The sequence below is a fragment of the Pavona decussata genome, unplaced genomic scaffold (genome assembly GCF_977016875.1).
Source record: "Pavona decussata unplaced genomic scaffold, jaPavDecu1.1 SCAFFOLD_95, whole genome shotgun sequence".
In the NCBI taxonomy this organism is placed as follows: domain Eukaryota; kingdom Metazoa; phylum Cnidaria; class Anthozoa; order Scleractinia; family Agariciidae; genus Pavona; species Pavona decussata.
Window position 1 is genome coordinate 1,939,141 of NW_028145512.1, and position 26,664 is coordinate 1,965,804.

Here is a 26,664-nt window from a genome sequence, read left to right on the forward strand (position 1 = left end):
AGCCTGAGAATACATCCGTACTTCCACATATAATAGACACAAGGCAGATACATTTGAAGGTTGTTGTGCCTATTCAGTAACAATTTCTTTTACTCAAGACTCAATCAACGTTTACAGTTTTAACTGCTGTCCATCACCACAGTAGAAGCCTTGGAAAACAAAGGCGATGCCGTGATTGGTGATTTTCAATCCACTTTATTGGTCTGCATTGGTGATGTTATGATTGATGGTCCTAAAAACCACAAACATTTGTGTTGAAGTTACTAGTTCTTGTGGACCATTGCGACTGAAAAGCGCAGAGACATGTCTTAACTGAAAACACCAGCCAAGGCATGTTATAATTGCAGAGATATTAAAGAAGGGCCAAAAGTCACTAGTTTTTTTACTCTTTTAATGATTTGGGAACTTGCTTCGTATTTTCAGTCATGACTTTTCAATATGTTACAGCTGGATTAAGATATTTCCACATACTGTAACTTCAATAAAATACCAGCTATTACGATAAAACTCCCTATTTAACAAGCAAATTCACCCTTTACCTAAATTTCAATTCAATAACGCCCTTAACAACAGTAAACACTTAACCTTCCAAGTCTTAAGAAGAACACCATCTTCTTGCTATTTCTGACATGAATGCTACATTTCCACTATCAGCCATTTCTCAGTATAAGAAGGTCTGACTAAGTTTGCTTCCCTGTGGAAAACTGAATCCTACCACCCTCTTGGGGAGAATTTGGTTCAAGCTTTGCTTGGTTATGATCTGATTCCAGAAAGAATAAGGCAGCCCTTTGGAGGCATTCCATGTACAGATATCCAAAGAAAACTAAGGGAGAAGTTTGTATCTCCTCTGAAAATTAAAGGTCTCTTTTGACTATCATTGTCATAAACCAAATAATTTTCAAATATTATAACAGTCCATATGTACAGTCTGCATAATTGATCTGTGTGATCTACATAATTTAAACTAAAGAGTTCAGCATCAGATAAGTTAGAAGGTCTTCCTATGTATTGCTCTGGCTCCCTCATCATCATATTCTTTTTTGGAAACCCACATCTTCTTAAATGTGTCTAACGACGCTAAAATAGAACCACTGAAAAGCAAAGAGGAGGAGTTAGCATCCACGAGCCTTGTATCCTCAAGGTTTCTTGGCTTCTCAAGAAGTGTTATGCAAGGGCAATAAAATATATTCATAACGCTAGGTAATTATTGATAAGTGCAGTTTTTAAATGAGAGTTAAAACATTCACATTTGCCTGTCTTACAATCAAAAGATGGATCAAGGAATCTATGACTGAGAGGTAAAAAAACAAAATCTTTGACCTCAACGGGAATCGAATCCATGACTTCCAGATTGGGATCAACTGATGCTCTACTACCAACTGAGAGGCCAGATGGGAGCAAGTCGTGGGTGGTTATGGTGGTAATTGCAGCAATGTGAAGGGTACAACAAAATCAAATGTTGTGCTGATAGCACTCATGACCATAATGATGGATTAGAGAACTCATTTTGCACTGTACATGTATGTTTAAGTGCTACAGTGAACCCATGAATTTTTCCTTTTTTTATCAGTCGTACTAATGGCACAACATTCATTGTCTTACAATCAAGGTACAGAGTGACAACATCATAAAAACATGCCAACATACCCAATCCATGTTGAGTATAGTCTTTCTTGAGGAGCAGAAATCTAATAAAGATGAAATAAATGACCATTTGGTATAACTCATCCCTCATTCCTAAGCTTAACTGCAGTCAGTGAAAATGCGTTTTTAGAGAGGTTGGGGGGGGGGGGGGGGGGTGTTCATAGCACCACTCAAAGAGTTTACCGTTGTTAAGTATTCACAGCTTGCTAAGCTTCAATAACCTGAAAACCTGTCTAGAGATCTTAAAATAATCAACAACCCTTTCATAAATGGTACACTGTGAGATTTATAAACAAAATACCACATCAAGTAGAAAATGGATTGCAGCATGCAACATGATGAATAAGTTGGGATTTCACTAGAAATGGTTTTTACAAGCAACAATGGTAGCACCAGAAAGGAGCACTAAACTAGGTGACTACAACAAGTTGCTGTTTCAAAATATCACTTTACAGCTGTAGCTAGATCTGGAAATAGGTTTTCTTAATTTCCTTCAAAGCTAGGTAATTCAATGAAAATTCAATGAACATACCCTAATTTTGATGTCTTTTGGTGCTAGTTTCTTCACTTCACTCAACAGCCGATCACCAAATCCTGCATGAAGAACAAGACACTCTTACACAAGTCAAGCAAACAAGTGTCCGATAATAAATAAACAAAAATATACTGGTAGAAATACAAGAGTTGTTTTTTTTTTTACAATGTTACCTTTAAACAGTGTTGATCCACCAGACAGCACAATATTTGAATAAAGAACTCGTCTAAGATCCATATCTGATTTTTGAATGGCAAAGGCTAGTACCTAAAAAAAGTAAAATATCATATCAGCTTCCTTATCAGAAAATGTTCACGCAGTTAGGACAAAAACTGAGCTTGCTACAAATAAGGATTCTTCTGGGCATACTGGGTGACAGACACAGCAAATCAAATCTTTTCAACATGCCTAGTAAATGCAATTGTCATTACAGTCTTGATAAGGAATATTTTATTGTATGTTATATTTCCTACCTCATGGATTCCTTCACACTCCTCGCCGACCAGATCAGGTCTAAATAGAAGTTCAGGAGCTCTAAAACGTGCTGGACCAACCTGGATCACACACAAGACAATCTTCATTTCAGAATTCCTGCTATTGTGATTACTGTTTAGGTTGCACCTTTACTTAAACCTTTTACTGCTGGCTATCTCAAACTTCCGTTTTCTTGCAAAGTCATTTCCCAAAATTCATCAATACCAGTAGGGTACAGTATGATATATATTTCCTTTAGCTTTGATTACTGATTGTTTGAAAATGTTAATCGGGGAGAGAGTTCAGACACTACAATCAATTGGCTTTGAGTTTAACAAATTTAAAGCATTAAAAAATAACCAAATATTCAAAGAACAGTTATAATTTAGTGTGTTACCTCCAGCATGCTTCCATCTGGTAGTACATACTGCATTCTTTCACCTTCTATTGACTCCTGTAAAGTTGAATTTTAATTATCATTAATTTCCCTTTAGAAAAAAAAAATACTGTCTTAAAACTATTGCAGCCACAAATACTTTTAATAAGCATGCATCTGAATACTTTCTCACCTCCTTCTGTGGGTTTAATGCTAGGTAACAAGCACGCTGAAATGAAAAGCAAAACTTTAAATGTTTAGAAAATTAACACTTCCAGTGTTGTGAACAACATTTCAGGCGCAAGAAAGCTAACTACTCCACCCCAGACATTTACAATTTGCAACGATTAAGTTGATAAAGTTACTTAGTGACATCACGCCAGGTTAATAAAAACAAAAATAAAAAGATGAAATGACCAAGAAATTTTAAAAATGTAAAATGTCCGAAGTTGTTTGAAAGTTCCCAACAAACAAATAAAATAATTTGTGGCAACTGCTCATTATGTGCAGCAAGCTAACTTAGACAGAACAAAAGGTGCAAAGAATACAATTTACAAAGAACTGATGGCAGCTGTTTTGATATCATTGGTCACAGTCAACATGGGGTAGCTACATGCTTCATGTGTTTACTTAGGGCTTAAATTTTCTCAGGGGTAGAAAGCTCCTCTAAACCAGACTGCCACTTCACACGGTTCTATGCTACTCTTTTCTTGATGAGGTCAAGGTGGGTTCCTCACAGCCAATTCTTGTTAATAATTATTACACCATACATTGCCAATATATTTAAACTTGACTGTCAAATAATTATTTGTAAAAAACATTTTGTAAAAACCTTTCAAAAAGGTATAAAATAATCAATAAGGTCTGACAATAACAGCCTCACCTCTTTAATAGTTCTTACTATTTCCATTTCTGAAGAAGAATGAAAGTTGAAGCCTTCCTTTCTTAAAAGCAGTCTAAGAAAGGATGTTACATCTCTGTTGATATAAAAATTGCATAGAAAACAAATGAGGAGTGTCCCATATTCAAAAGACAGACAGGATGATTGGTCCTTTGAGAAACGTCAGTGGGTGTTTACCATTTGCATGTAAAACAATCCCAACTGGGATCACCTGAAAGAGATCACACTTGCCATTTTACAGTGCTGTGTGACTCTCCTTGATAAGGGACAAATGGCATGGAATTTCCAATATTCCACCCAAATAGGAAAAGGGGACTAAATTTACCTCTGGGGCCAGTTGTTCAAAGCCCGATTAAGCTAATCTTGGGTTAACATGAAGTTTGATTCAAAGTTTAAGTTTAATTACTGATCAATAGTAATTTTTAAAAAGATTTTTCCCTTCAGTTTAGACTTAGACTTTTCTTAACCTTATGTTGAACATCAGTTTTTAAAAACATTTTTTTATCAAGCAAGATGAAAATGCCGGTTAACTTTTAATCGGGGAATAGCATTAATAGGCTTTCAAACAACCGGGCCCTGGAGGTTACAGAGCTTATAAAATGCAATAATTACTGAACCATAAAAACGTTTACCAACATACATGTACAATGTATGTAGCAGTCAACAACACAACAAAAACATTCCATAAGGAAACTGTAAGAGCACTGACCTGCCAGCAATATCTGTTCTCATGATAGAATGTGGCATAGCAAAGCCTTCATAGATAGGCACCGAGTGAGACACTCCATCACCAGCATCTAACACCACACCCGTGGTACGACCAGTTGCATATCTAAACACAAACAACAACAAAATGTAACACATCATTGTTTGCTTCAATCACACTATTGGACTATGAACAGTGCTCACTGTTAAGATGGCATGGCTTTGCATAGATGGCATCCAAATATGACAAACTGTTAGAGCACTCTTCAATTAGGGGCGTCAAAAGTAATTTTGCATTCATTTTAGTTTTGCTTTACTTCTCTCTGTAACTGGTTAACAAAACTCATGCCACTTTCTCAAACAATCAGTCTAACTAAAATCAAAACCAATCCTGCTTGTATGTGTTTTTCCATGCTTGCCACCATTTTCTTGTACTTGACTGATTGGTTCATTGTGTTGAGTAAATCTGTTATTGTATTGTCACATACAGCATCAAAACATGTCCTAAACAATTTTGGCCAGTCATGGGCAACATAAAATCAACAATATAATAATGCTAATTTAGAATTTTTCATGCCAAATTAAAATTTTCCTTAAGGCACATTGTTACAAAAAATTAACAATAATATTGTTGCTGCCACAAACACAAGTCTGACAAATAAAGACAGTACAAAATGAAGACTAGTTACTTACAGACTAAGCACTGCTTGCATAGATATGAACAGGGCTGGTACATTAAAGGTCTCAAAGAATATCTAGAAAAAAATACATCAAACTGTCAGAGGGTACATTATACTTGTCAATAAACATTTCCTCACCATTGCAAAGAACCTGTTCCTGGATCCCTGTTGTTGTGGATTTTATAACAACATTAAATTTAAAATACATTGTTACTGTTAACAGTTTGATTGTTTTAATACTAACCTCTGCAGCTTTTTCTCTGTTTCTCCTTGGATTAAGAGGTGCTTCTGTCAGTAAGACTGGATGCTAACAGAAAACAGAGATTCACAAAAAAATTACAATGAAATGAAGTCCCAGGAGAAAACAATAATATAATATAACATTATATAATATTATATTATATGATACAATATTATGTTATGTTATGTTATGTTATGTTATGTTATGTTATGTTATGTTATGTTATGTTATGTTATGTTATGTTATGTTATGTTATGTTATGTTGTTATGTTATGTTATGTTATGTTATGTTATGTTATAACAATATTATAATTTTGTAAACAGTGACAATGACAAGACTATGAAATATGTTTACCTCCTCTGAAAATGTCTGAAGTTGATCCTTTGAATAGATATACTTGAAAGAGAAGAAATAAAATATCAGAGGTTAGTCATGGTCTGATAAAAGGCAAAATAATCAATTTCAATTATGTGCTTGGAAATTCCCAATAAATATTGCTACCTGCCATATTCTTTCCATGTCATTCCAATCCCGTACAACACCATGCTGAAAAGTAAAGCCGTGACCAGGTAATAAATTAGGATGTGCATAAGATGAACAGCCTAACTGACATGTAGCCATTTCAGAGCTCTCACAGCTAAACACTTTTCATTACCTTCAAGCAATTTGCAGGTATTTCTGAGAATTTGGCAATCCCAGTCCATCAGTACAATCGTTCCTTACCTAAGACCTTTTTTCACATGCATTAATGTCTCATTAACAGTATACTTAGTTACTTTATAATAAACAGAAAATAGATTTTTATCACTTTTGGGAATCAAAATATTATGGTCTAACAAGCTCATTATAGCTCTGTTCAATTTGGTAAGAGTAAGCTCTACAGAGACAACTATGGAAAATTCTTCACTTACTTCCATAGGGTATCTGATATTTAGGAGGCCTCTGTGTTCCTGAAAAGGAAGGATTCATAATATAAATATACATGTATGTTATTCACCAGCTTGGAGGTCCATATATGGAAAAACTGTGGCCGAGGTCTTGAGTACACGGCTGAGGACCGTACTCAAAACTGAGAGCACAGCCTTTCCTATACGGACCGGCCTAGGCCAGTGAACGAATAACATGTTTATTTTTAATTTTCTCTCTCTTTTTTTGTCAGTTTTTAAGGTGATCAGGGAAAATGGTTTGTGAACACTCTACAGACTACATCACACCATCACTCTAACCAGGTCAATGTTATCAATTTGGTGATAAGACTAACTTGCAAAATGATCTTTTAATTTTCACAAATGGGTCTGCGAGTCCCGTGGCATACCTAGGCACATCTTTTTCTTCTTGTTTAAGGTATAATTCAGCCAAAAAATTAAAACTGTGACTCGTCTATGTATACTGTACTAATTGACTTCAAAGTACATAATAATTTGTGACACTCCACCCACCTCAGCTTTAGGACCAATAAAAATATCTCCCTCCAAGGCACCTGCCATGACTCGTACATGTTTAGGACGGCCAACACTAAAAATCCCAATGCAAACAGAGTTAATGAGCTTTCCCATACTGACAATCTGTTATGATGGGCAACTACTCCATGAACAATAAATTGAACTTTCCTAAGGGACTGCTCTTGTAAGAGACTATCTCCCCTTGGCTACTAAATGTACATGTTGTTTTAATTTGATGCAACTGACTTGGCTACAAGCTGAGTAAGAAATGTATATGATGATTTTCTTTTGTTCTTGACACAGCAAGGAAAAAAATACTGAAACTCTCAGCTATAAGCCAAACTCCCTTCTTTGAAAACATGTTTCCGAAACTGTGTTTAAAGTACTGGGGAAAAAAGCTCAGCTTATAAGCAAACAAATACAGTAATCACCAGTGAATTGAATCATGCCAGACATTAGTAATTTCCATCAATGATGGCAGCAATAAGAGTGTAAACTCCGTATTCAACTCAAGCTTTTATATACTCAGACATGACTGTGATTCTTATGTCACTAATGCAGAGCAAGCCTATAATGCAGCAAATATCTATTTACAAAAGACCAGCACAGTTAGGGATCCATTCTAATAACAGGCCTGGACAGGATTTGGAACCATCAGGATTATGCATTCAGGAAGCACCAGGCTTGAAAGGGATTTAGCCACATGACCCCAAGCAGGGTCCTGGAGGCCATTTCTCGAAAGTCCCGGTTACTTACTGGGACTGATAAGTATATTTTTAAAGGTTTTTTTTTTGCCAATTACACAGTGATTTCAGACATGGTTCTTGGCCAATGTTTTCATAGAATTATAAGATTTTAAAATTTAGTATTCAAAGCTAACAAAAATTGACTTGCATTTATCACTAAAGACACTTACCGTGCCCGGTAAATTACCAGGACTTTTGAGAAACAGCCCCCTGGCTTTAATTTGAATCAAGTGCAAGCCTGAATTACTCTTAAAGGCTTTCTTGGCGAGATTTATACACATCCCTAAACATTAAGTAACAAAGATTTTCTGACTCAAACACTATTCATGCTTATTGTTTATGTACGAAGAATAGAACGAGACTATTGCATGTATCAGGGCTCAAAATAATGGCTGGTTAACAGACAATGTCGGGAATGATTGGGGAGTTGATCGGTCAACCTTTCGTCTTGCCGGTCATGTTGACCGGTCACATTCAATCGTATTGAAGATGAAATAAATTAAAATTTCCATGCTGTTCAGTTGATTCAGTTGTTATCAGTATGTAGCAAGTCGCTGTGTATCGCGGAACTTTGATCTGAAATCCTGGGTGAAATGCAACTAGAACCATTGTTTACAATTCGCGCTTTTAAACAGACATCAGGGTTCACACACTTCCAGTCACAAAATTAAAAATATTTTCACAAATATTAGTTAATTTATTAGTTAGTTTATTTTAATACACATAAGCTTATTTTCATTTTGCCACTGTAATCTATTTTTTATTCTTGACTATGAGTGCTTTAAAGTGCTATAAGCTCTAAGTAACGACTTTTTTGGAAATATATAACGCCAGTTTTGCTTCATGGGCCCCTGTTTTAAGAGTTATTTACGTTATAAATTTGACTGGCCATAAACGATACATGACCGTCAGCTAAAATAAATTTGGCCGGTCATCATGTCCGTAGACTCTCAGGAAATTATTTCGAGCCCTGTGTATGATTAAGGTATGGGGCTGTGTGGAAATCTGTCTGGCTTTCTTTTTAGAAATGGTCTTTCATGTATACAATCGTTCATCTGCAAAATTCAAATATTTCAATTTCATAAACTCACCAAGATAATTAAGCTTAACCCATTGACCCCTCAAACGCCCGTAACCGCCTGTGCGCCGACAACCCCCGAATTTCCTGAAACGCCCGAGACCGCCCGTCCAAAATGGCGGCTGGTTTTTCGCCTCTCTACCTCCCCCTGGTGGCTTTTTCGTTATTTTGTTGTCATGGAGATCAAAAGAGATGGTTAACCAATCAAATGCCATCTTCTGCGCATTTTTTGACAGGTCATGTCAAGCACCACAAGGTCGTTAAAAAAAATTTTTTTTCGTCGCGCGAGGCAATTGAAATTTACAAGACAATGGCGAATGCGTTAGAAAATGAGCGGCGCTTTTTGGGGACTTGGGGGATGAAGAAAGCTTTGTTGGGTTTATGGAGGAAGGATCTAGTAGTGACGATAATTCGGATTTAGATTTCGAGGGCCTAGACGCTGAAGAAGACGAAGAAGATGCTCCTGATCAAGAAGAAGCCCAAGTTCCACAGCCAAGCCATTGACAGACGACGAAGAAGAAGAAGCGAGATGGACGGCTCACCTCTCAGATGTTCAAGTTCCTCCGTTCGTGGCAGCTTCTGGTCCTAATATAGCCTTAGATAATCCTTCCGAATTAGATGTCTTTTTGAATTTTTTAGGAGATGGTTTGTGGGATAGAGTTGTAGAGGAAAGTAATCGCTACACGCAGCAAAAGTTAGGCGATCGATTTGCTAGTTTTCATCAAATCACGCGCGCGGAATGAAAGGCTTTTATCGGGATAAATTTGATCATGGGGATAAATCGCCTCCCAAATTACGCTTTATTTTGGTCTAACGATTATTTTTTGGCAACCAGGGTATCAAAAGGGTAATGACTAAGAACAGATTTGAGGAAACAAGTCAATATTTGCATTTTAACGATTCAACTAAGGAGCCCGCTCGCGGTGCTGACAATTTCGATCGCCTTTTCAAAGTCAGCTAAGCGCCGCAAGATTGAAAATTTGTCGGTCACCCCAGAAAATATTGGGAAGCATTTTATTGTTAAAATTGAAGGTAGGAAGAAAGTTTGTGTGCATTGTAAGAGGGTGGGTAGGAAAACAAGTGGGGGGCGTTCAGTAGAGACACACTTTTCAGTGTTTATGCGCCGATCAAATCGAAACTTCAACATCCCCCCCCGGGCAAACCCTGGGCATTTGACTATTTTCTGTGCCCGGGAGTGGGGAATTTGACAGGTAAGGCCTTCCCAGGGGTGGGGAATTTGACCTTGTCTGGGTGGGGTGGGGAAAATTGAACCGGAAGTGTCAGGTTTCAAATCGCTTTTTTGGGGGGACGCCGAAGTCGCTAACAGCTATAAACACGTGTTTGGACGAGATGGAAGAGTTTAAAGGAAGAGATACAGCATTACAAAAAAAGGTCTTCAAAAGTGAGAGTGCTTAAATATTAATTATTTTTTATAGATTGTATATAAACGATGTAGATTTTTTATACAATGAGTCAAGCTGCGGCTTTGTCCTGCAGTGAATAGTGAAAGAAATAAACACTGTCAAATGAAAAACCGCTTTGGCTTAAATTGCAGAATACCCTGCCACTCGAACAGTCTACGTAGCCGGCTAACTCATTTTAACAACCTTTGCCGTGTTTCGGAGTTAGAACAGCTTACACTTGCTGATTGACATTGTCCGACTTAATAAATTCAATTTCCAATCATTAGTTTCAATGTTAAAGTTGTGGTTTTTGTAGTAACTCATGACAGGAGCCGACAACGATTGTTCTTTAGGAGGGGCATTTGACAGACAAATCTGACGATAACGTAGGGCATTTGAACACCATTTTGGCCCGAGGGGGCGGAAATTTGAACGATCCAATCTTCAAAAGTTCAAATGCCCGGGGTTTGCCCGGGGGGGGGGGGATGTTGAAGTTTCGAGTTGATCGGCGCATTACAATGTAGTGTAGCGCTTTACAAAACTTGCTTTCTTGACCACGCGGCTTGAAATTGCATTCTTTATAACCCGAGTCCCTATCTTCGACGCAGCGATCTATGAACTATCGGTGAGTTTCAAATGTATATACGATCATGATTTCATTGCATTTTGGCCTAATCAATATTTGAGATCTTTTCTTGGTAAATAACCTTTGGCCGCCAATAGTGACACAGGGTTGTCGCTAAGCGCCGGCTGCCGGCGAAATTCGCCGGCTGGGAAAGAGGTCATCGCCGGCTGAATTTTGGGTGGCAAGCACACGGTTAAAAGGGCAATGAACAGTTCTTTAGTTACCCACAAGCAATTGTTCGATTTAGAATAATATATTTTAAGTGAAAAGGTTGAATAAACTCCTGACTACCTTGAGTATCGATGCCGTAAAGTAATTGAAATAAAGTCTTGTTTTGAGAACTTGTTTACCGTGTCCTCTTTCCGTTTTCTGCGTCCGCCATCTTGTCGACACGAAGCTTGGTAGCCCCCGCATTAAAGGCGTTGCGAAAGATTGGAAACGAGTTTGTTACCAGGTATTTGTGTCAGATTGGAGAAAGAAGAAGTCTTTCTCTGTAGCATGACAGAGAAAAAAAACATGAAGGAACTTCTTCGTAATGTTTTAATACAGCTTTTAATTGGTTAAATTTTATTGTTTATAATATGTTTATGTTCATGAATAGCAAGAAGAACTGGGCAAACGGAGGAACAACTGAACAAACCAGAAACCAAAAACCAGTGACGTAAACGGTCCGCCAAGTGCTCGCCGGCGAAAACGAACGAATGAGAAACCGCGTGAACAAACCCGCGAAACTGGATTAACAGCTGAACGACCGAGTGGACAGCTCTTTTGTTTGCAGTTCTAAGCGTTTATAAGAATCGATTTTCTGATATTCTAGTGCAAACTTAAAAGCACTTATCTTTCATTTTTAATGTTAGAGTATGCACGGTATTCCTAAAAAACGGGTTTTAGTTAGATTAGATTAGCTGTAGTTAGGTTTTGAATTTTGTTTAGGAGAGTTAGTTTATTTCTAATTTTTATACTCCTGATGGATTTTGCCGTGTTTAAATAAAGAACTATTCTTCTAGTGAGCTCACCAAAAAGAGAATTAAGAAAACAGCATAGATTGACGATCTGAAGTAAAACAAAGCACTGTCTGCTCAGAAGGTCTGTCATTCTCCTTAGGGGCACAGTGAACAGACCTGGTATAGAGTTCAAGGAACACCAAACAACGAAAACCACACGAAGGAAATATGGAAATGTCAAAGCGAGGGAGAAAATTTTGAATAAATTCAGAGTGAATCTCTGTACCACACGTTTCAAACTGCGGCACCACAGCTGACCTTCTCTTTAATGGTTGTTTCTTTTTGCATAAAAGAGCCCCTAGATTTCACCAGAGTGCACCAAATTGAATTAAAATTTTCAAAATTTCCTGGGGAGGCCCCCCAGACCCCCTAATGGGAGGGGGCGACCCCCTCCCATACGTATGCCGACGGCAGAAGGCACTTCGCGCGTTCTTTAGCCGGCTCAATTTCTCAGTTAACCGGCAGACAAATTTCTTAGCTACAACCCTGGTGACACGTTTCACTAGTTTGCAATTCGCTGCGAATTCTTTTTCAATGATGCGTAGAATATAGTATTTTGAATCTCATTTTGGATTGGACCGGTCACACAATTTTGGCCTTTATTTGGCACGATTTTAGTTTTTATTTAATAGCGTCTTTTGTCACATTTTGGCTGCCGAATTCTTTATCTTGTAAATAAAACTTGTTTGGAATCTCCACTTGCTTGTTTTGTCGTTCCTTGCGCTGCGTGAGTTTTTGTTTGCGATGCGATGCGTTTGTACTTTGCTTTTCACGAAGAGTTTTCGTGCGGCTCGAGCCATTCTCTCCTTCTCTTATCCTTGCCTGCCTTTAATGGCCTTGAATCGGTAAGAAAACTTCAATAAATACTGTTAAAATTCATATTTGATGTATACAACAGTGATTTTACCCATTTTCGGTTCTTGACATGACCTGTCTTGACAGTTTTATGCGGCCGCTAATTATTCATATTTGGAGCTCGCCGCGCATAAAACACAAAAAAAAATTAATTTGATTTGTGCTTTTCTCCCTGTCCTATATGTCCATGCATCATATGATAAAATTTTTACACTTTCCGGCAGCAGAATTCCTCCTCTTTCGGGTGAGCTTTGCTTTGAAACCTGACCCCGTCTATAGTGCTACTGCGCATATGGTTTATTTCAAGCGTTTGGATCACGCAGTCTTTACTCCAAAATTTCTAGGAAATTAGCATAATGTCACGCGTCACACTCTCAGGGGGCAATGGGTTAATCGAACATTTTCTCGGCAGGAGGAAATTTAATATATTATCTATTTATTTTCCTATGTTATAATCACAACCAGGATCAAATCATACAGACAATTTGGAAGAAATTTTTAAAATCAATTAAACTTCAACAATTGTACTTAATCGTTATATTGTTTACTCGAGCAAAAGCTGAATTATAGACTCTAAGCTTGTGTGAAAAGAAGAAAACAAAACCTGCAATACTCACAAGTTTGGAAAATGGTATTTGGGAATCTGATCACCGGCAAAACCAGCTTTGACGACTCCTGATCCCTATAAACAATAACGAAAATGTTACGTGAATAAATCTTGACTTCTCTGCAAGTTAGCTTGCCATATTTGTTTTACATGACTCGATACAATAACTCAACGTTACTCGGGTTTTGCATGTCAAACATTGATGTAAAAATCAGTCTTACATTGTCGATGACTATGGGTTGATTTGCTATCACGTCAAACTGATCCATATTTCAGATCAAGGTAATATTCACACCAAACTCACTGGAAAAATCATGAAGTTCGCTTTCAAAAAGGAAAATGGCGGAAGGGCCTTCCCTCCACGTGACAAATTCTGTCCAATCAGGTGCTGGTTTATCAAACGGAGCCCGTAAGCAAACTTTTTTCAGTGGTCACCCAAACAAATATTGTAAAAACGCAATCGGCGGTCAGTACTTCATGTTATCCAGGAGCAATCTCAAAGACCGGGAAGATGGCGGGTAAATTAAGTAATGGTTCTTGTAATTTACTGGCCGAAATTGGAGCACGACTTGTTCTTTTCGCTATATTTATGTGAGTAGTTCATATTCCATTATATTTTTTATAGTATCGTAGGCATGCAGCCCCCTGTTTCATGAAAGTAAACAGTTGACGTGGAACCAATCGCCACCTCATGCATGTGAACACTTTATGGAACGAGCCTACGAAAATGCAAACGGAACCGTTGTTGTTCAATGATATCTCGATAGGTAGCAGAGTGTTCTACAGTATAGCAGAGTGATGTAAAGTACAGAAGTAAACACGAAGCAGTTTATTTTTAGTTGATGTCAAGAATTGTCCTAGCTTTTCTGTGTCCCGTTTCTCGAAAGTTCCGGTAACTTACCGGGCCCGATAAGTATATTTTTAAATTTTTTTTCGCCGATTACCCAGTGATTACAGATACGGTACTTGGCCAATGTTTCCATAGAATTATAAGATTTTAAAATTTAGTTTTCAAAGCTAACAAAAATTAAGGCCTTATCACGGTTTTCGACGCCATTTTGACGAGTAGACAAACAGGCTCGAAATAACAGTGTTTGTATGGAAATCCGATGTCAAATAGTTTTCATAAAACAACACTTCTGAAAAATTCATGAATTGGAAACTTTAGGCACTATGCAAAGGATTATACAGAAAATAACTGAGGAATGTAGCTGTGCTAGAAAGCATCTAGTTGCATTTTGACATTTCCATACATTTGTCTGTATAGTGAACCAGCCATGAACTGCTACCAAAAATAGTACGCGGAAAAAAAAATACAGGTATGGAAAGTTCAAAAAACGACTGGACACTTTCTGGCACAGTTACATCCCTCCAATTTTTTTTCTTAAAATCCTTTTCCAAGTGCCAAAAGTTTGCAATTCATGAATTTTTCAGAGGCGATGTTCAATGAAAGTTATTTGACATCGGATTTCCATACAAACACTTATTTCAAGATGTGTTTGCCTACTCGTCAAAATGGTGTTGAAAACCGTGATAAGGCCTATTGACTTCTGTTAAGAAACCAAATCACTCTGGGACTTTCGAGAAACAGGGGCTGAGGAGGTGGTAAACAGACCATCAAAATCGCAAGGCTCTGGGATGTGAGTGTGACCAGGAGGAGGTGGGATTATATGTTAACATCTTGAATTAAACCATGCATAAATCTAACATGATACCTGGCTTGTTAACTAGTCTCCCATTGGTAACTAAGAACTGACGTCTAATTTTATCCGAAGACGTTTCTTAACAATAATATTGTTTCGTGACTGATATTACTATTAGACAGGATGAAATAACCATGGTACAAATCACAACCAGGATAAGGATTCAGTTTTGTGTGGGTGGGGATAACGGGATGGAACAAAAGTTCATAGTGAGAACTCAAGGTGATTAGTTCAACTCTCACAGACTGAAATTTTTATTTGAGTACTGCACTCAAGACAAACAGACTACATCTTATAATTCAACCATTGGCTTAATACTGATCGTCCTTGGTGTTTGCAGGATTTGCTCCCCTATAACTGTACCATTGGCACTTAAATGTATATATTACTGTGTGTTTCTTCTTCAGGGCATTAGAATATACACCAGCATTTGTCCGTATCATTCACAATGAAGAGATGTGGTTGTATAAGAATCCCAAGTCACAGAACACAATTTCCACAGAAATGTTATTTGTGAGTGTCTCATTTGTTAGTTAATGTTGGCTTGAGTCATGTTTAAGACGCTAGTGTCATTATATGATTATCTAGTTCTTATTGAAATTAATAACTTCATTAGTTGCAATGAAAAACCTGAGAAAAGTTCAGCCTGATATTGGATTTAAACATGATAGTATGGGTCAGTCATTTTACTCTTATTACGTTTATTTCTTGGAGATGCCCTATTTATCCTATTAACCGCCCACCTTTGAATAAGCGCCCACCTCAAACAAGTGCCCACCTGAAACCCCAAAAAGTTAATAAGCGCCCACCCTCGAATAAACCTCCACTCTGAAAACCAAAAAACTTAATAAGCACCCACCCCACCCCCTCCCAACAAAAAATAGTTCTCTACTAGCCCAACGTGAAATAACAGAAGCATCAGTTATGTTCCAAAATAATGGTTTTAGATACGATAGTCAATAAACTTTTATTTTGTTTATGGCTTGTTCCTGTTAGCTTTTGCACTTTGTTTGTCTTGTTGAAGTGAAATAAACTTGTTATCCCTTGTTTTGTTATTCTCTAAAAATATTCTTGCTTGGTGAAAGTGTTGGGAAAAAATAAGTGCCCACCTTCATAGGCCCAAAATTAAATAAGCCCCCAGGGCAGTTAATCATTAAATAAAGAACGGTGATAAACAACTTGAAGAATCAATTAATAAATTTACTTTTTTAGCAATTATCAGAGGCTAGAAAGATGTCAATCAAGAAATAAGTCTTGGAAAATTCCTTTCTCTTCCAAAAAATACCCAAGGGTATGAGGTTAAGCCACCCCACTTTGAAATTTGGCTACAATTTTGCAAGACCCATATAATATTTTATTGAAAGACTATTTACCACCCTTAATTACTAGTAACACTGTGTACATACAAATGTATCAGCATTTGTTTTACATATTTAAAGTAGTTTCTTGTGACTATTGACAACATATTTTGCTATCTTTGTTGATAGGTAATTTCTGCAATGGTTCCAACTGCTCTGATCCTTATTCTGGCAACTTTAAGGAAAGACCGCATTGATGGCATACAAGCACTTCTTGGTAGGAATAAATTTCAATAATCTTATTTGCATTTTAGTATTGTCACTTATTATTCAGTTAATGATTTTCTTTGTACTATATATCTTCCAGCTTTAACATTAACTCTTGGACTGAATGGAGATGTCACAAATATAATTAAAATTCTTGTAGGCAGGTAAGATTTAACTTTTAAGCAATTATTATAAAATACACGTAATGCTTAGTGAATGCACACTCTGTGGTGGTTAGGAAATTTTGTCTTGGGGTTATAATAAATTATTTATTATAAAGCAAATAATTATGAATATTTAGTAGATCTATGTGTTTCTATAGAATTAATAGACTGAAACACTTGTTTAGTGTGTCATAACTTGAAATAGCAATAGAAACAATCACCTACAGTTTGTTTATCCACAAAGGTTTTTGTTCTCTAAACCTCCTACTCATATTTCTATTATACTTGTTAAAGGTAGCTTTATTTGGAGGTTGGTCAAATTATAACTATTTAAACCAAACTTAGGATTTGAGATGTGCACTGTAGCATAAAAAGGAATCAATTGAAAGCAATCCAAAGGCACATTTACTATGACATCATACAGGTTGCAATATGAGCTGATGGTCCTTATAATTCATCTGAAGGTGCTATTTACCTTCTTTGACTTTGATAATATTCTTGTAAGAATTGGGTGTAGTCACCCACCCAGCTCACATCAGGATGGTCCGACAAACTAGGATTTCATAATGGCGGTGCCACTAAAACAAAGATATTTTTGTGTGCTTTATAACTATGCAGAATTGGAATCCTGAAAGAAAATTACCGTATTTACCCATGTATAATGCGCACTTATTTTCCCTGAAATTAGCGTCTAAAATTGAGATGCGTATTATACGCTGAATCCTTTGTTTGGGCCCACACGCAATTTAGCATAACAAAGACACTGAACGGTGCGATATAAGTGGTCTTTAATTTAACAGTAAAACAAACTACCATTGGAAACTTAACAACTCTGATCCGTGAATAAATTAAAACAAGCACTTAAATGCAACAGCAACAGCTGATCAACAAAACGATCAATTCTAAGCGATCAAAACATCAACATGGCTACGAAACTCACCGGAACAAAGGGTCAAAGTTACACAGTGTCTGATAAATTATGAATCATCAATTACGCCGAACAGCATGGAAATCGCGCTGCTGAATGAGAGTTTGGAATATCTGAGAGTAACGTCCGACTTTGGAGAAAGAGCAAGGAGAACCTGGAGAAAATGCCAAGACTGAAGCAAGCAAATCGCGGCAAGAAAGCGGCATGGCCAGAACTCGAGATCGATGTTCTCGAATGGATCACGGAGAAACGGAACAATGGCCTCGCTATTTTACCATTGATGGTGAGACTGAAAGCACTCCAAACAGCAAAGCAGGATAAATACAGAATTCCAGCAGGGCAGTTTAAGGCAGGAAACCATTGGTGCCAGCGTTTTATGGGTTACCGGTACTTTGCTCGTTCATAGAATAAATTTATATCCATACGATTTAACCTTCATTTTGAGCTGTCTTATTTTTATTTTCTTCCAAAACATGGTCCAAAATTGGGGTGCGTATTATACATAGGCACGCATTATACACGGGTAAATACGGCAGGGGTAACCGCACATTTTTAGGAGATAATTAGAGTTCAATAAAATAGGGAAAAAGTCTATACATTGTTTAGTCTTTCAACACTTTATATAATTATTGTTGCTTAATTATCTCTGTAAAATGCATCGTTACCCCCAATTTTCTTCTTGGATTCCAATAGTCCTTACTAAAATCTGCTTTTCCTGCATAGTCATAAACTGCGCAAAAGTACTCACGTATTAGCAGGCATCCTCTCAAGTTGATTGAAAACCAATCAAGTCCCCTTTTACTTTTTAACCCCTGGTCACCCACCCACCCACCTACCCACCTTCCAATAAATCTCCCTTTCTCAAGTTGGGATGCATGTGACAAAATTTTATCAAAAATGAATGGCTAACCTACAAATATTCATGCTGCTATTAAATTTTCTGTTATTTGAAAAAGTCATCATCTCTTCTCAAGTCCTGTGGTTGTTCTTACAGGCCACGACCTGATTACTTCTGGCGTTGTTATCCTAATGGACTCATTCCACCAAGCATGGATTGTGATGGTGATCCTGATGAGATTCAACAAGGCAGAAAGAGCTTTCCAAGTGGTCACTCATCTTGTGAGTTGCAGTATTTGTTTAGTAAGGTGGGATGTGTTAAAGAGCTAAATGCTCCTTATCGCATGCAATAGTAATGGCCATTTTTATACTAGAGGACACATTGTGCATCGGGACAAACTATCTTCTGTCGTGGGTCATTCAAGATGGACAATGGAAGATAATTCGTCCAGACACATAATGCGTCTTGTGCCCATCTTTTCACTGGAGACACATAACCAGACGAACAACGAATGTTTGCCCAAGTTCGTCCAAACGGATAATGCGTCCTCTAGTATAAAAATGGCCAATATTTTGCTTTATTCTCTCTGTGTGTATAGTTGCATTCAGTGGCCTTGGTTTTCTCTCACTTTACCTTGCGGGCAAGTTACACTGCTTCCAAGCACAAGGAAGAGGTCAAGGCTGGAAACTTTGTGTTGCTTTAGCTCCACTCACATGTGCCCTGGCTCTTGCACTCACCAGATATTCAGATTATCGGCATCATTGGCAAGGTATTCTACTTCATCTATACTTATGGTTGAGTCTACACTGTAATTTTATTGTATAGAGTAAAACACAACACCACTATTTCTAAAATGTTTAACCCATCAAATTTCTGATTCACGTAACATACCTTCCCTTCTCCTTACCATTGCTTTTTTTTTTTTCCTTTTGCAGATATTACAGTTGGTGCAATAATAGGTAGGTTCAATGAAAAAACTACAAAGCAACAATTTCATACAAAAGGTTACTTTTGTTAAATTCTTCTGCCTTGATATCTACCTATCTACTTGACAAAAGCTGAACCACCCCATTGAATAGCACTGCTCAATAGATGTTCAAACCATAGAATGCTATTCCCAGGATTACAGTAAAGTAAGTCGGACAGTCATGTAACTGAGTTAAGCTGCAACTCTAGGAGAAGCCCAGGCTTCAAGGTTTTGGCTAGAAGGGCTGATGATTCTTACATAGATAGCAACCAGAGTTTTGGAGAAATTGATGGAATTTAACATTTAAAGTAGAACTAGACTAAAGGACAGCCATTTGTTTAATTTCTGCCCAAACAGGTACCAGATTCTCAGGTGCTGGTGTGAGGAAAAAACTCCTCGTCCCCCCTATATGCCTGTACCTTTTATTTGTACTTGTTCTACATCAATTATAAGCCAAGACAATTCGACTCACTGGAAGTCAGGTCACGGGATCATATGGGCAACAACATGAACCTTTCTCGTCCTTAAAGTGTGTGCTTGTGGTAACTTTCATCTAATGGGTTAAAATGAACCTATCTCAATTTGCAAACATTTCTACCCCTCCCCCCCCCCCCCAACAATCTACACGTAATTTTGTCTAAGTTTCTCTCGACATGACTACCAGTGAGTCGAATCAACTCCATCCCTAGATGATTCAACTCATTTTAGGCGCATTGGACAACCCTCTGAAATTATGCCTAGAACTGGAGGAAAAGGTTTAATTGTAAATCTTTGTCATTCTAATAGTTTGCTATTGTTTGTTTGTTGTTCTTCTAGGCCTGTTCTTTGCTTATCTTTGTTATCGACAATATTATCCTGCCCTCAACAGACCTCACTGCCATATGCCATATTGCACAGTCACACCAATCAAGCATATTGATGAACATGATCAGTTTTTACCAATGACTCTTAGAGAAGTTAAATCAGTACATCCTGTTGTGACAAAGTCACTTTGACAAATGGGAAAGAGTTAATTAAATAAAATTATTATTATTATTGTCTCGGTTGGGAAAAAATGATAGGCTCTGTGCTTTCTTTTTCCCTCTCTAAAGTATTATTTATTTCCAAAAATTAATATCTTCATCGATAGTCCGATGCCTTAAGTTAATCAAATTGCAATATATATGTTACGGTTTAATTTTATCCTTGGTGTAAATAAGTTTCAGACTCGTTATCATTCATTACCATACCCAAGAAAAAAAATTAAACCGAAGACAATTTTGAACCACAAGATATGTACCCCAACTAAGTGTGATATTGTGCAGTGCTTCTTCTTACGAGTTCCTTCAATGCCATCAAAGACATTATTTAAGGGAGCATTTTGCTGTTGGAGGAGACAGTGACCTCGGTAAACCAGTATAGTCAAAAATGGTGATACACGAGCTTTCAGTGTATACTGTAAAATTCTGAATACATCCCCTCCCTCCCCTGGTTATTAGTCCCCGAGGCCACACTAAGAATCACGCAAAGATGCCATTAGGGTAAGGGACATCTTGTTTTATTTTTATTTTTATACCAGCCTAAAAACATAACCTTTAGAAAGTCTGATGTGATTAGCAAACCAACCAGTCGCAAAGGGCTGACATGTTTGTCAACAGATAATTCATTGTTTAAAAAAAATTGCAATTCTGTATTTATTAAGCGGGCCTCATGCCGTACAATGACCACCGCTTCTGGAAGTGCCCGCCGCTTCTTATAATTTCTCGTGTCAGTCACCCACCCCAAACCTCCAGATTTCGCTGGGTCAAAAACTGGCGATCCGAGAGTTCATAGCCATCATTTATTTCACCGAAGCGAGCTTCCACTTACATGTAAAACAAACTCGGTATGTACTGAATGTACTACCCACCAATGATGGGAGAAATTATTAATAGTAAGGTTTTGTCCCGCATTAGAATAGCAGCAACAGAGATTTAGAATCGCGTTTGCGGCAAACGGCGAACGTGATATTCCCGTTAATTTTTCTCTCAACTAAATAAGTACATAGATGAGAATAATGAAGACTGATTCAAGCTGATGCCAGTGCAAAAATACTCAATTATCTGTCTGAGAAACTAAGCAGCGAATGGCAAATGTAGGATAGGCATGGTCCCGTGGTCATTTCTGCCGTTCTCCGGTTGCCGTAAACGAAATGTTAAATCTCTCTAATTACTTTAAAGCATGTAAAACCGTTCCCAGAACTGAATGCTTCCTATTTCTCTGAATTTTTGGCTTGATGTGCGACCCGGTTCCCCAAACCCTGACCTTATTTGAAAACAATACTGTATGGAACTTTTCAATAACCGTTTGCAGGGCCGGCCTATAAAATAAATGTCCGTGTTCAGACTTCGGACCAAAGTGGTTACAATCTAAGCCGTTCACTAAATATTCCACTTGTTGCGACGTATATAGCTAGCCTAAACAAGGGAACACCCAAGCCCCTCAACACCCCACCCAGTCGTGTAACTTTCTTGCGATCCTCGTAAAGCGGAAAAATATAGTTTTGTTGTCAGTGATCTCATCAAAATACAAAAGACGAAGACAGAGTGCTTATCCAATTGCGTTATTTTTATATCACAACCGAACGTAAATTTTACAAACAAGTAACCAATACGTTCAGATTCATGACCACGTGGATTAATTTTCGCGGAACTAATAATTTGCGAACCTTGCACGAAAAAAAATAAAAATATCATTAATCATCGGGGAACTGGCTCTGGGGTAAATTATCCACATAAACAAATAACGACCACCCCAGTTGGTACCAAGCCCATTTTGGTGAAAGAAATGTGATGTTCTGTTTATCCCGGCAAATAAATATTTTTTTTTTTTTCAGTCAGTGACACAGGCAGACTCTAATTTCCTTTTTCCAGGTATGCCTGTGTCACTCCCTGTGAAAACAAAGAATTACATTTCGCTGTGCAGAAAAAATTTCAGACACGTCAATAAAGCACATCTTGGATTTAGATATAATTAAAGCTTTTATTTGTGTTGCACATCAAGGGCGATCACGCATTTCTACAATTCAGCAAAGTAAAAACACAACCTCGTTCCGAGGGTCTCTCATCTTCCCGCCCCCGCTCAAGGGAGCGGGAAGATGAGAGACCCTGGGAACGAGGTTGGTAAAAACATACTACTTTATATTAACTTTTATGCTGGTATAATTTTATCTTTGGTTCAATTTTTATTTTTCTCTGTTTGATACTCATTATTATACATTACCATATACAAAAACAAAGAAAAATAAAAATTGAACCCAAGGATAAAATTGAACCACAGCATGTCTTTACAACCTCAAAATAAGCACTCAATTGAAAACAGTTTAAAGACTCACAATAACCAGAAAGTCTATTTTTCAAAAATTGTTAATCTGATAATATAAACGATAAAAAAAAGTTCGCACACATGTCATACTATCTTTCAAGAAAACATACGATCATCATCTAATTCATAATGTTTTTGAGTTCATAGCTCACTACTTTGCATCCAAATGTCTCTGTCAGATCATTTCAATCCACGTCTTCTAGTATCGGACTATCCAGATCAGCAGTGCTGTCAAACTCCGGCTCCTGCCCCTGCTCCTGCTGCTGTCCATGTAGCTTGGCCATGATAGGAGAACACACTCGTTCCAAATCTTCCTTTTTCTCTTCATACTCTTCTTTCTCTGCCATTGAATTTCTGTCCAACCAAGCCATCACTTCCTGAGTCTTGCTCTTTACTGTCTCCAGATCAGCAGCATTCAGCTTCTTCTCTGCACTTGAATCTTCTGCCGCCTGTTTCACGTTGTACACATAATTCTCCAAACTGTTTCTGGCTTCAATGGTTTCACGCTGCATCTCGTCTTCTTTCCTGTACTTCTCGGCATCAGCCACCATTCGATCGATGTCCGCTTTGGAGAGTCTTCCTGAATCATTGGTGATGGTGATAGCATTAGTTCTTCCAGTACTCTCGTCCTTGGCGGAGACGTTTAAGATTCCATTGGCATCAATATCAAAGGAGACTTTAATCTTGGGCACGCCTCTTGGAGCAGGGGGGATTCCAGACAGCTCAAATCGGCCCAGGAGGTTGTTGTCTTTAGTCATGGTTCGCTCTCCTTCATACACTTGAATGGTGACAGCTGGCTGATTATCTGAGTAGGTAGAGAACTCTTTTGAAACGTCGGTTGGAATGCGACTGTTGCGTTTAATCAGTGGGGTCATCACTCCGCCAGCGGTCTCTATACCAAGGCTCAACGGAGTAACATCAAGCAACAGAACATCCTTGATCTCAGCACTTTGATCTCCACATAAAATGGCCGCCTGGATTGCAGCTCCATACGCTACTGCCTCGTCAGGATTGATGGTTTTGTTCAACTTTTTGCCATTGAAGAAGTCTTCCAGAAGCTGCTGTACCTTTGGAATTCTCGTGGAACCGCCAACTAGGACAACCTCGTGGATTTCGGACTTTCCGAGTTTAGCATCTTGGAGCGCCTTTTCCACTGGTTCCAGGCACGAACGGAACAGATCATTACAAAGTTCCTCAAATTTGGCACGTGTGATCTTGGTGTAGAAATCAATTCCTTCGGCCAGTGAATCGATCTCAATGCTTGCTTGTGTACTGGACGATAGGGATCGCTTGGCTCTTTCACAGGCAGTCCTAAGGCGACGTATGGCTTTCGCTTTGCCGTCGAGATCTATCTTGAACTGGCGCTTGAATTCAGTCACAAAGTGATTCACCAAACGATTGTCGAAATCTTCTCCACCAAGGTGTGTATCGCCGGCTGTTGATCGTACCTCGAACAGCGATCCTTCATCGATTGTCAGTATAGACACATCAAATGTTCCTCCACCCAGGTCGAATATCAGTACATTCTTTTCTCCTTGGAGGTTTTTGTCCAAGCCGTAAGCCAGAGCGCCAGCTGTTGGTTCATTGATGATTCTTATAACATTCAGTCCTGCTATGATTCCAGCGTCTTTAGTGGCCTGTCTCTGGGAATCGTTGAAATACGCAGGCACTGTAATGACAGCATCCTGAACTGTCTGTCCTAAGTAAGCTTCAGCTGTTTCTTTCATCTTTATAAGCACCATGGAACTGATTTCCTCCGGAGCGAAGGTTTTCCAAGAGTCCTTGTTCTGCACTCGGATTTTAGGCTTGCCAGCTTCATTGATCACTTGGAAAGGCCAGTTTCCTCGGTCAGATTGTACTGAAGGATCGTCAAATTTCCTACCGATCAGTCTCTTTGCGTCAAAGATTGTGTTCCTTGGGTTCAACGTTGCTTGGTTTTTGGCTGCCTCTCCGATCAATCTTTCTGTGTCAGTGAACGCAACGTAACTAGGAGTTGTACGATTTCCTTGATCATTAGCGATGATCTCAACTTTACCATGTTGGAAAACTCCAACACAGGAATAAGTTGTTCCAAGGTCGATTCCAATCGCAGGAGCTAACTTGGCTGGCATCTTCGGAGTTTCTGTTAAAGTTCTTTGTTCTGGAAGAGTAACCTCTGTTCTCAGCAAAATTTAACGGTGTTGTGAAAACAGCCGATAATTTATACTTGCTGTTGCAAAATTCCCAGATATCAGATTTCTAGAAATAAAAAATGCTGGCGTCACTTTATTCAAGATAAACCAATCATGGTGCTTTTATTTTGGGTAAGTGAAGTCATGTATGCTGAAGCACCCTGACACTCGAAAACGAAGCATCCTACGGTAACCCAAGGTTTAATATTTATAAATACAATTTTCCCTATAAAGATATACACTGACCGATTTTAATGCCGCAAATGGTTGAGTTTTCACGAATGTGAATTAATATATTCAATATCATATAGGAACAGCATTGCAATTGTTAAAAGATAAGGAAATAGCGGATCATCTTATTGTTGAACCACTGAAGTTTCAGTGATCAGATTTGAGTTCTCTACATGTTCGTTTCTGACTACTTGATTTCACAAAATAAATGCATTAATATGGAATTTTTTTTTATCTACATTATTCTGTTCAATTCTCTATTAATTCAGGCTATTTAAGACCTTCCTTGCATGCATATTTTTTAGTCTGGTGATGGTATAGTTCATATCGAAATATAATTTTCCCAACTTAGTTTTTTGTCATTTGTTGTCCAAGTATTTTGAAATAATGAGTGTACTCGGATTATATTTCATTTTCGTCATATAGTCAGTGTTGTCAGATCAGCTTCATTTTCGCGTGTTATTTTTGGGTGCGTGATTTTCGATTTAACCGGGTGCTTCAATTTCGAGTTTCTGTTCCATGTCATAGTTTGGAAACTATTACGGTCTACAAGCCATAACAAAAAAAGACCATAATTAAGCTGAGGAAGCTTACACTACTTTCAAAAGCGGAAAGGATGCAGGGCAAAGGCAGTCTTGAATGAAATTCACGGTGTCATGAAACTGAGTTTACAACCACACATTAAAAAAGATCACTTCCAGTGTTCCTTAATAGAAAGAACGAGAAGCGTAGTCCAGACTAACGAAAGCGGGAAGTAGAAATTTTTAGCTGTCAGCCTGACGATTTTGTTAAAAATGAAATGAAGTCTTTGTTTACAAATATAACTACTTTTTATCAGTCCCTCTGTTTTGTGTCCCTGCTGAATTTAGGGTCTTGTAAAAAACAGTTCCAGGAAATTCCCTTTGTTCACCAGACGATTCTTGACGTGGAACGTTTCCCGTCACTTTTAAACTAAAAAAAAGTTTCCCAAACCTTCATGCTACCCAGACATCAGCCTACGCTAGCTACCACGCGCTTCAGGTACATAGGGTGTGATATCGTCAATCTTGCGCCCAAAACTTCCTGCCCAATTTGGCTTCATCTAATACAATACTGTAGGAAATACTTACCCCTAGGGTTCGTCCCTGAGTTAGATAGATGTCTGTATTTAGTAGTAGCCATAAATATAAGGGTTAAACCCTATTTTAAGTGGACGGGGTACTCCAGAATTTTCGCGCTGCGGCATCAGTCAATTTCTTGGCGCGACACTTTTCAATGTAAGAAAGAAACGGCGCGCCCCATGGTTCAGCACTTCAGATGTTCTCCAGGAAGGCGAGGGGAGGTGGGGGGGGGGGGGGGGGAGAGGGCAGTTTATAATATGACTTCTGATTTTATACTTCATATTTCAGTTTATGTTTCCCTCCTAACCTCAAATGTCACGGCTCGATAAATGAGATCA

General features: G+C 38.1%; 3 protein-coding genes across 4 annotated transcripts; 1 reads left to right on the plus strand and 2 right to left on the minus strand.

Moving 5' to 3' along the window:
- Nucleotides 1-370: 370 nt before the first annotated feature.
- On the minus strand, nt 371-13,689 carry LOC146473076 (alpha-centractin). The gene is made up of 17 exons (XM_085118796.1): nt 13,539-13,689; nt 13,328-13,392; nt 6,997-7,072; nt 6,469-6,507; nt 6,059-6,103; nt 5,912-5,953; nt 5,560-5,622; nt 5,329-5,390; nt 4,640-4,762; nt 3,913-4,006; nt 3,223-3,258; nt 3,051-3,107; nt 2,653-2,733; nt 2,353-2,446; nt 2,177-2,238; nt 1,648-1,688; nt 371-1,091 (listed from the first exon to the last, which is right to left on the minus strand). The coding sequence occupies exons 1-17, from the start codon at nt 13,584-13,586 to the stop codon at nt 989-991; spliced, it is 1,131 nt and encodes a 376-aa protein (XP_084974922.1). The 5' UTR covers nt 13,587-13,689; the 3' UTR covers nt 371-988.
- Nucleotides 13,690-13,791: 102 nt separating this feature from the next.
- Nucleotides 13,792-22,918, plus strand: LOC146473077 (phospholipid phosphatase 5-like). Of its 2 annotated transcripts, XR_014866471.1 has the most exons (9): nt 13,792-13,908; nt 15,428-15,533; nt 16,508-16,595; nt 16,686-16,749; nt 18,672-18,796; nt 19,114-19,284; nt 19,451-19,474; nt 20,299-21,063; nt 21,099-22,918. XR_014866471.1 is itself a non-coding variant. In XM_085118804.1 (8 exons), exons 1-8 carry the CDS (start codon nt 13,829-13,831, stop codon nt 20,475-20,477), a joined length of 837 nt encoding a protein of 278 aa, XP_084974930.1. In that variant the 5' UTR covers nt 13,792-13,828; the 3' UTR covers nt 20,478-22,918. The 2 variants fall into 2 exon arrangements, 1 of the variants encoding a protein (XP_084974930.1); XM_085118804.1 differs by having other exon boundaries at nt 20,299-22,918.
- LOC146473078 (heat shock protein 70 A1-like) lies at nt 22,337-25,160 on the minus strand. The gene has a single exon (XM_085118801.1). It carries the CDS (start codon nt 24,933-24,935, stop codon nt 23,010-23,012), a length of 1,926 nt encoding a protein of 641 aa, XP_084974927.1. The 5' UTR covers nt 24,936-25,160; the 3' UTR covers nt 22,337-23,009.
- Nucleotides 25,161-26,664: the final 1,504 nt, after the last annotated feature.

Bases quoted from the DNA above. Each gene is read 5' to 3' on its own strand.
- LOC146473078 (XM_085118801.1), bottom strand. From the start codon at position 24,935: ATGCCAGCCAAGTTAGCTCCTGCGATTGGAATCGACCTTGGAACAACT.
- LOC146473076 (XM_085118796.1), bottom strand. From the start codon at position 13,586: ATGGATCAGTTTGACGTGATAGCAAATCAACCCATAGTCATCGACAAT. The intron at 4,763-5,328 runs GTAAGTAACTAG...GTTTGTGTTTAG, and splicing joins ATGCAAGCAGTGCTTAGTCT to ATATGCAACTGGTCGTACCA. The intron at 2,239-2,352 runs GTAACATTGTAA...TTCTTCATGCAG, and splicing joins TGGATCAACACTGTTTAAAG to GATTTGGTGATCGGCTGTTG.
- LOC146473077 (XM_085118804.1), top strand. From the start codon at position 13,829: ATGGCGGGTAAATTAAGTAATGGTTCTTGTAATTTACTGGCCGAAATT. The intron at 15,534-16,507 runs GTGAGTGTCTCA...CTTTGTTGATAG, and splicing joins TTTCCACAGAAATGTTATTT to GTAATTTCTGCAATGGTTCC. The intron at 19,475-20,298 runs GTAGGTTCAATG...TTGTTCTTCTAG, and splicing joins TACAGTTGGTGCAATAATAG to GCCTGTTCTTTGCTTATCTT.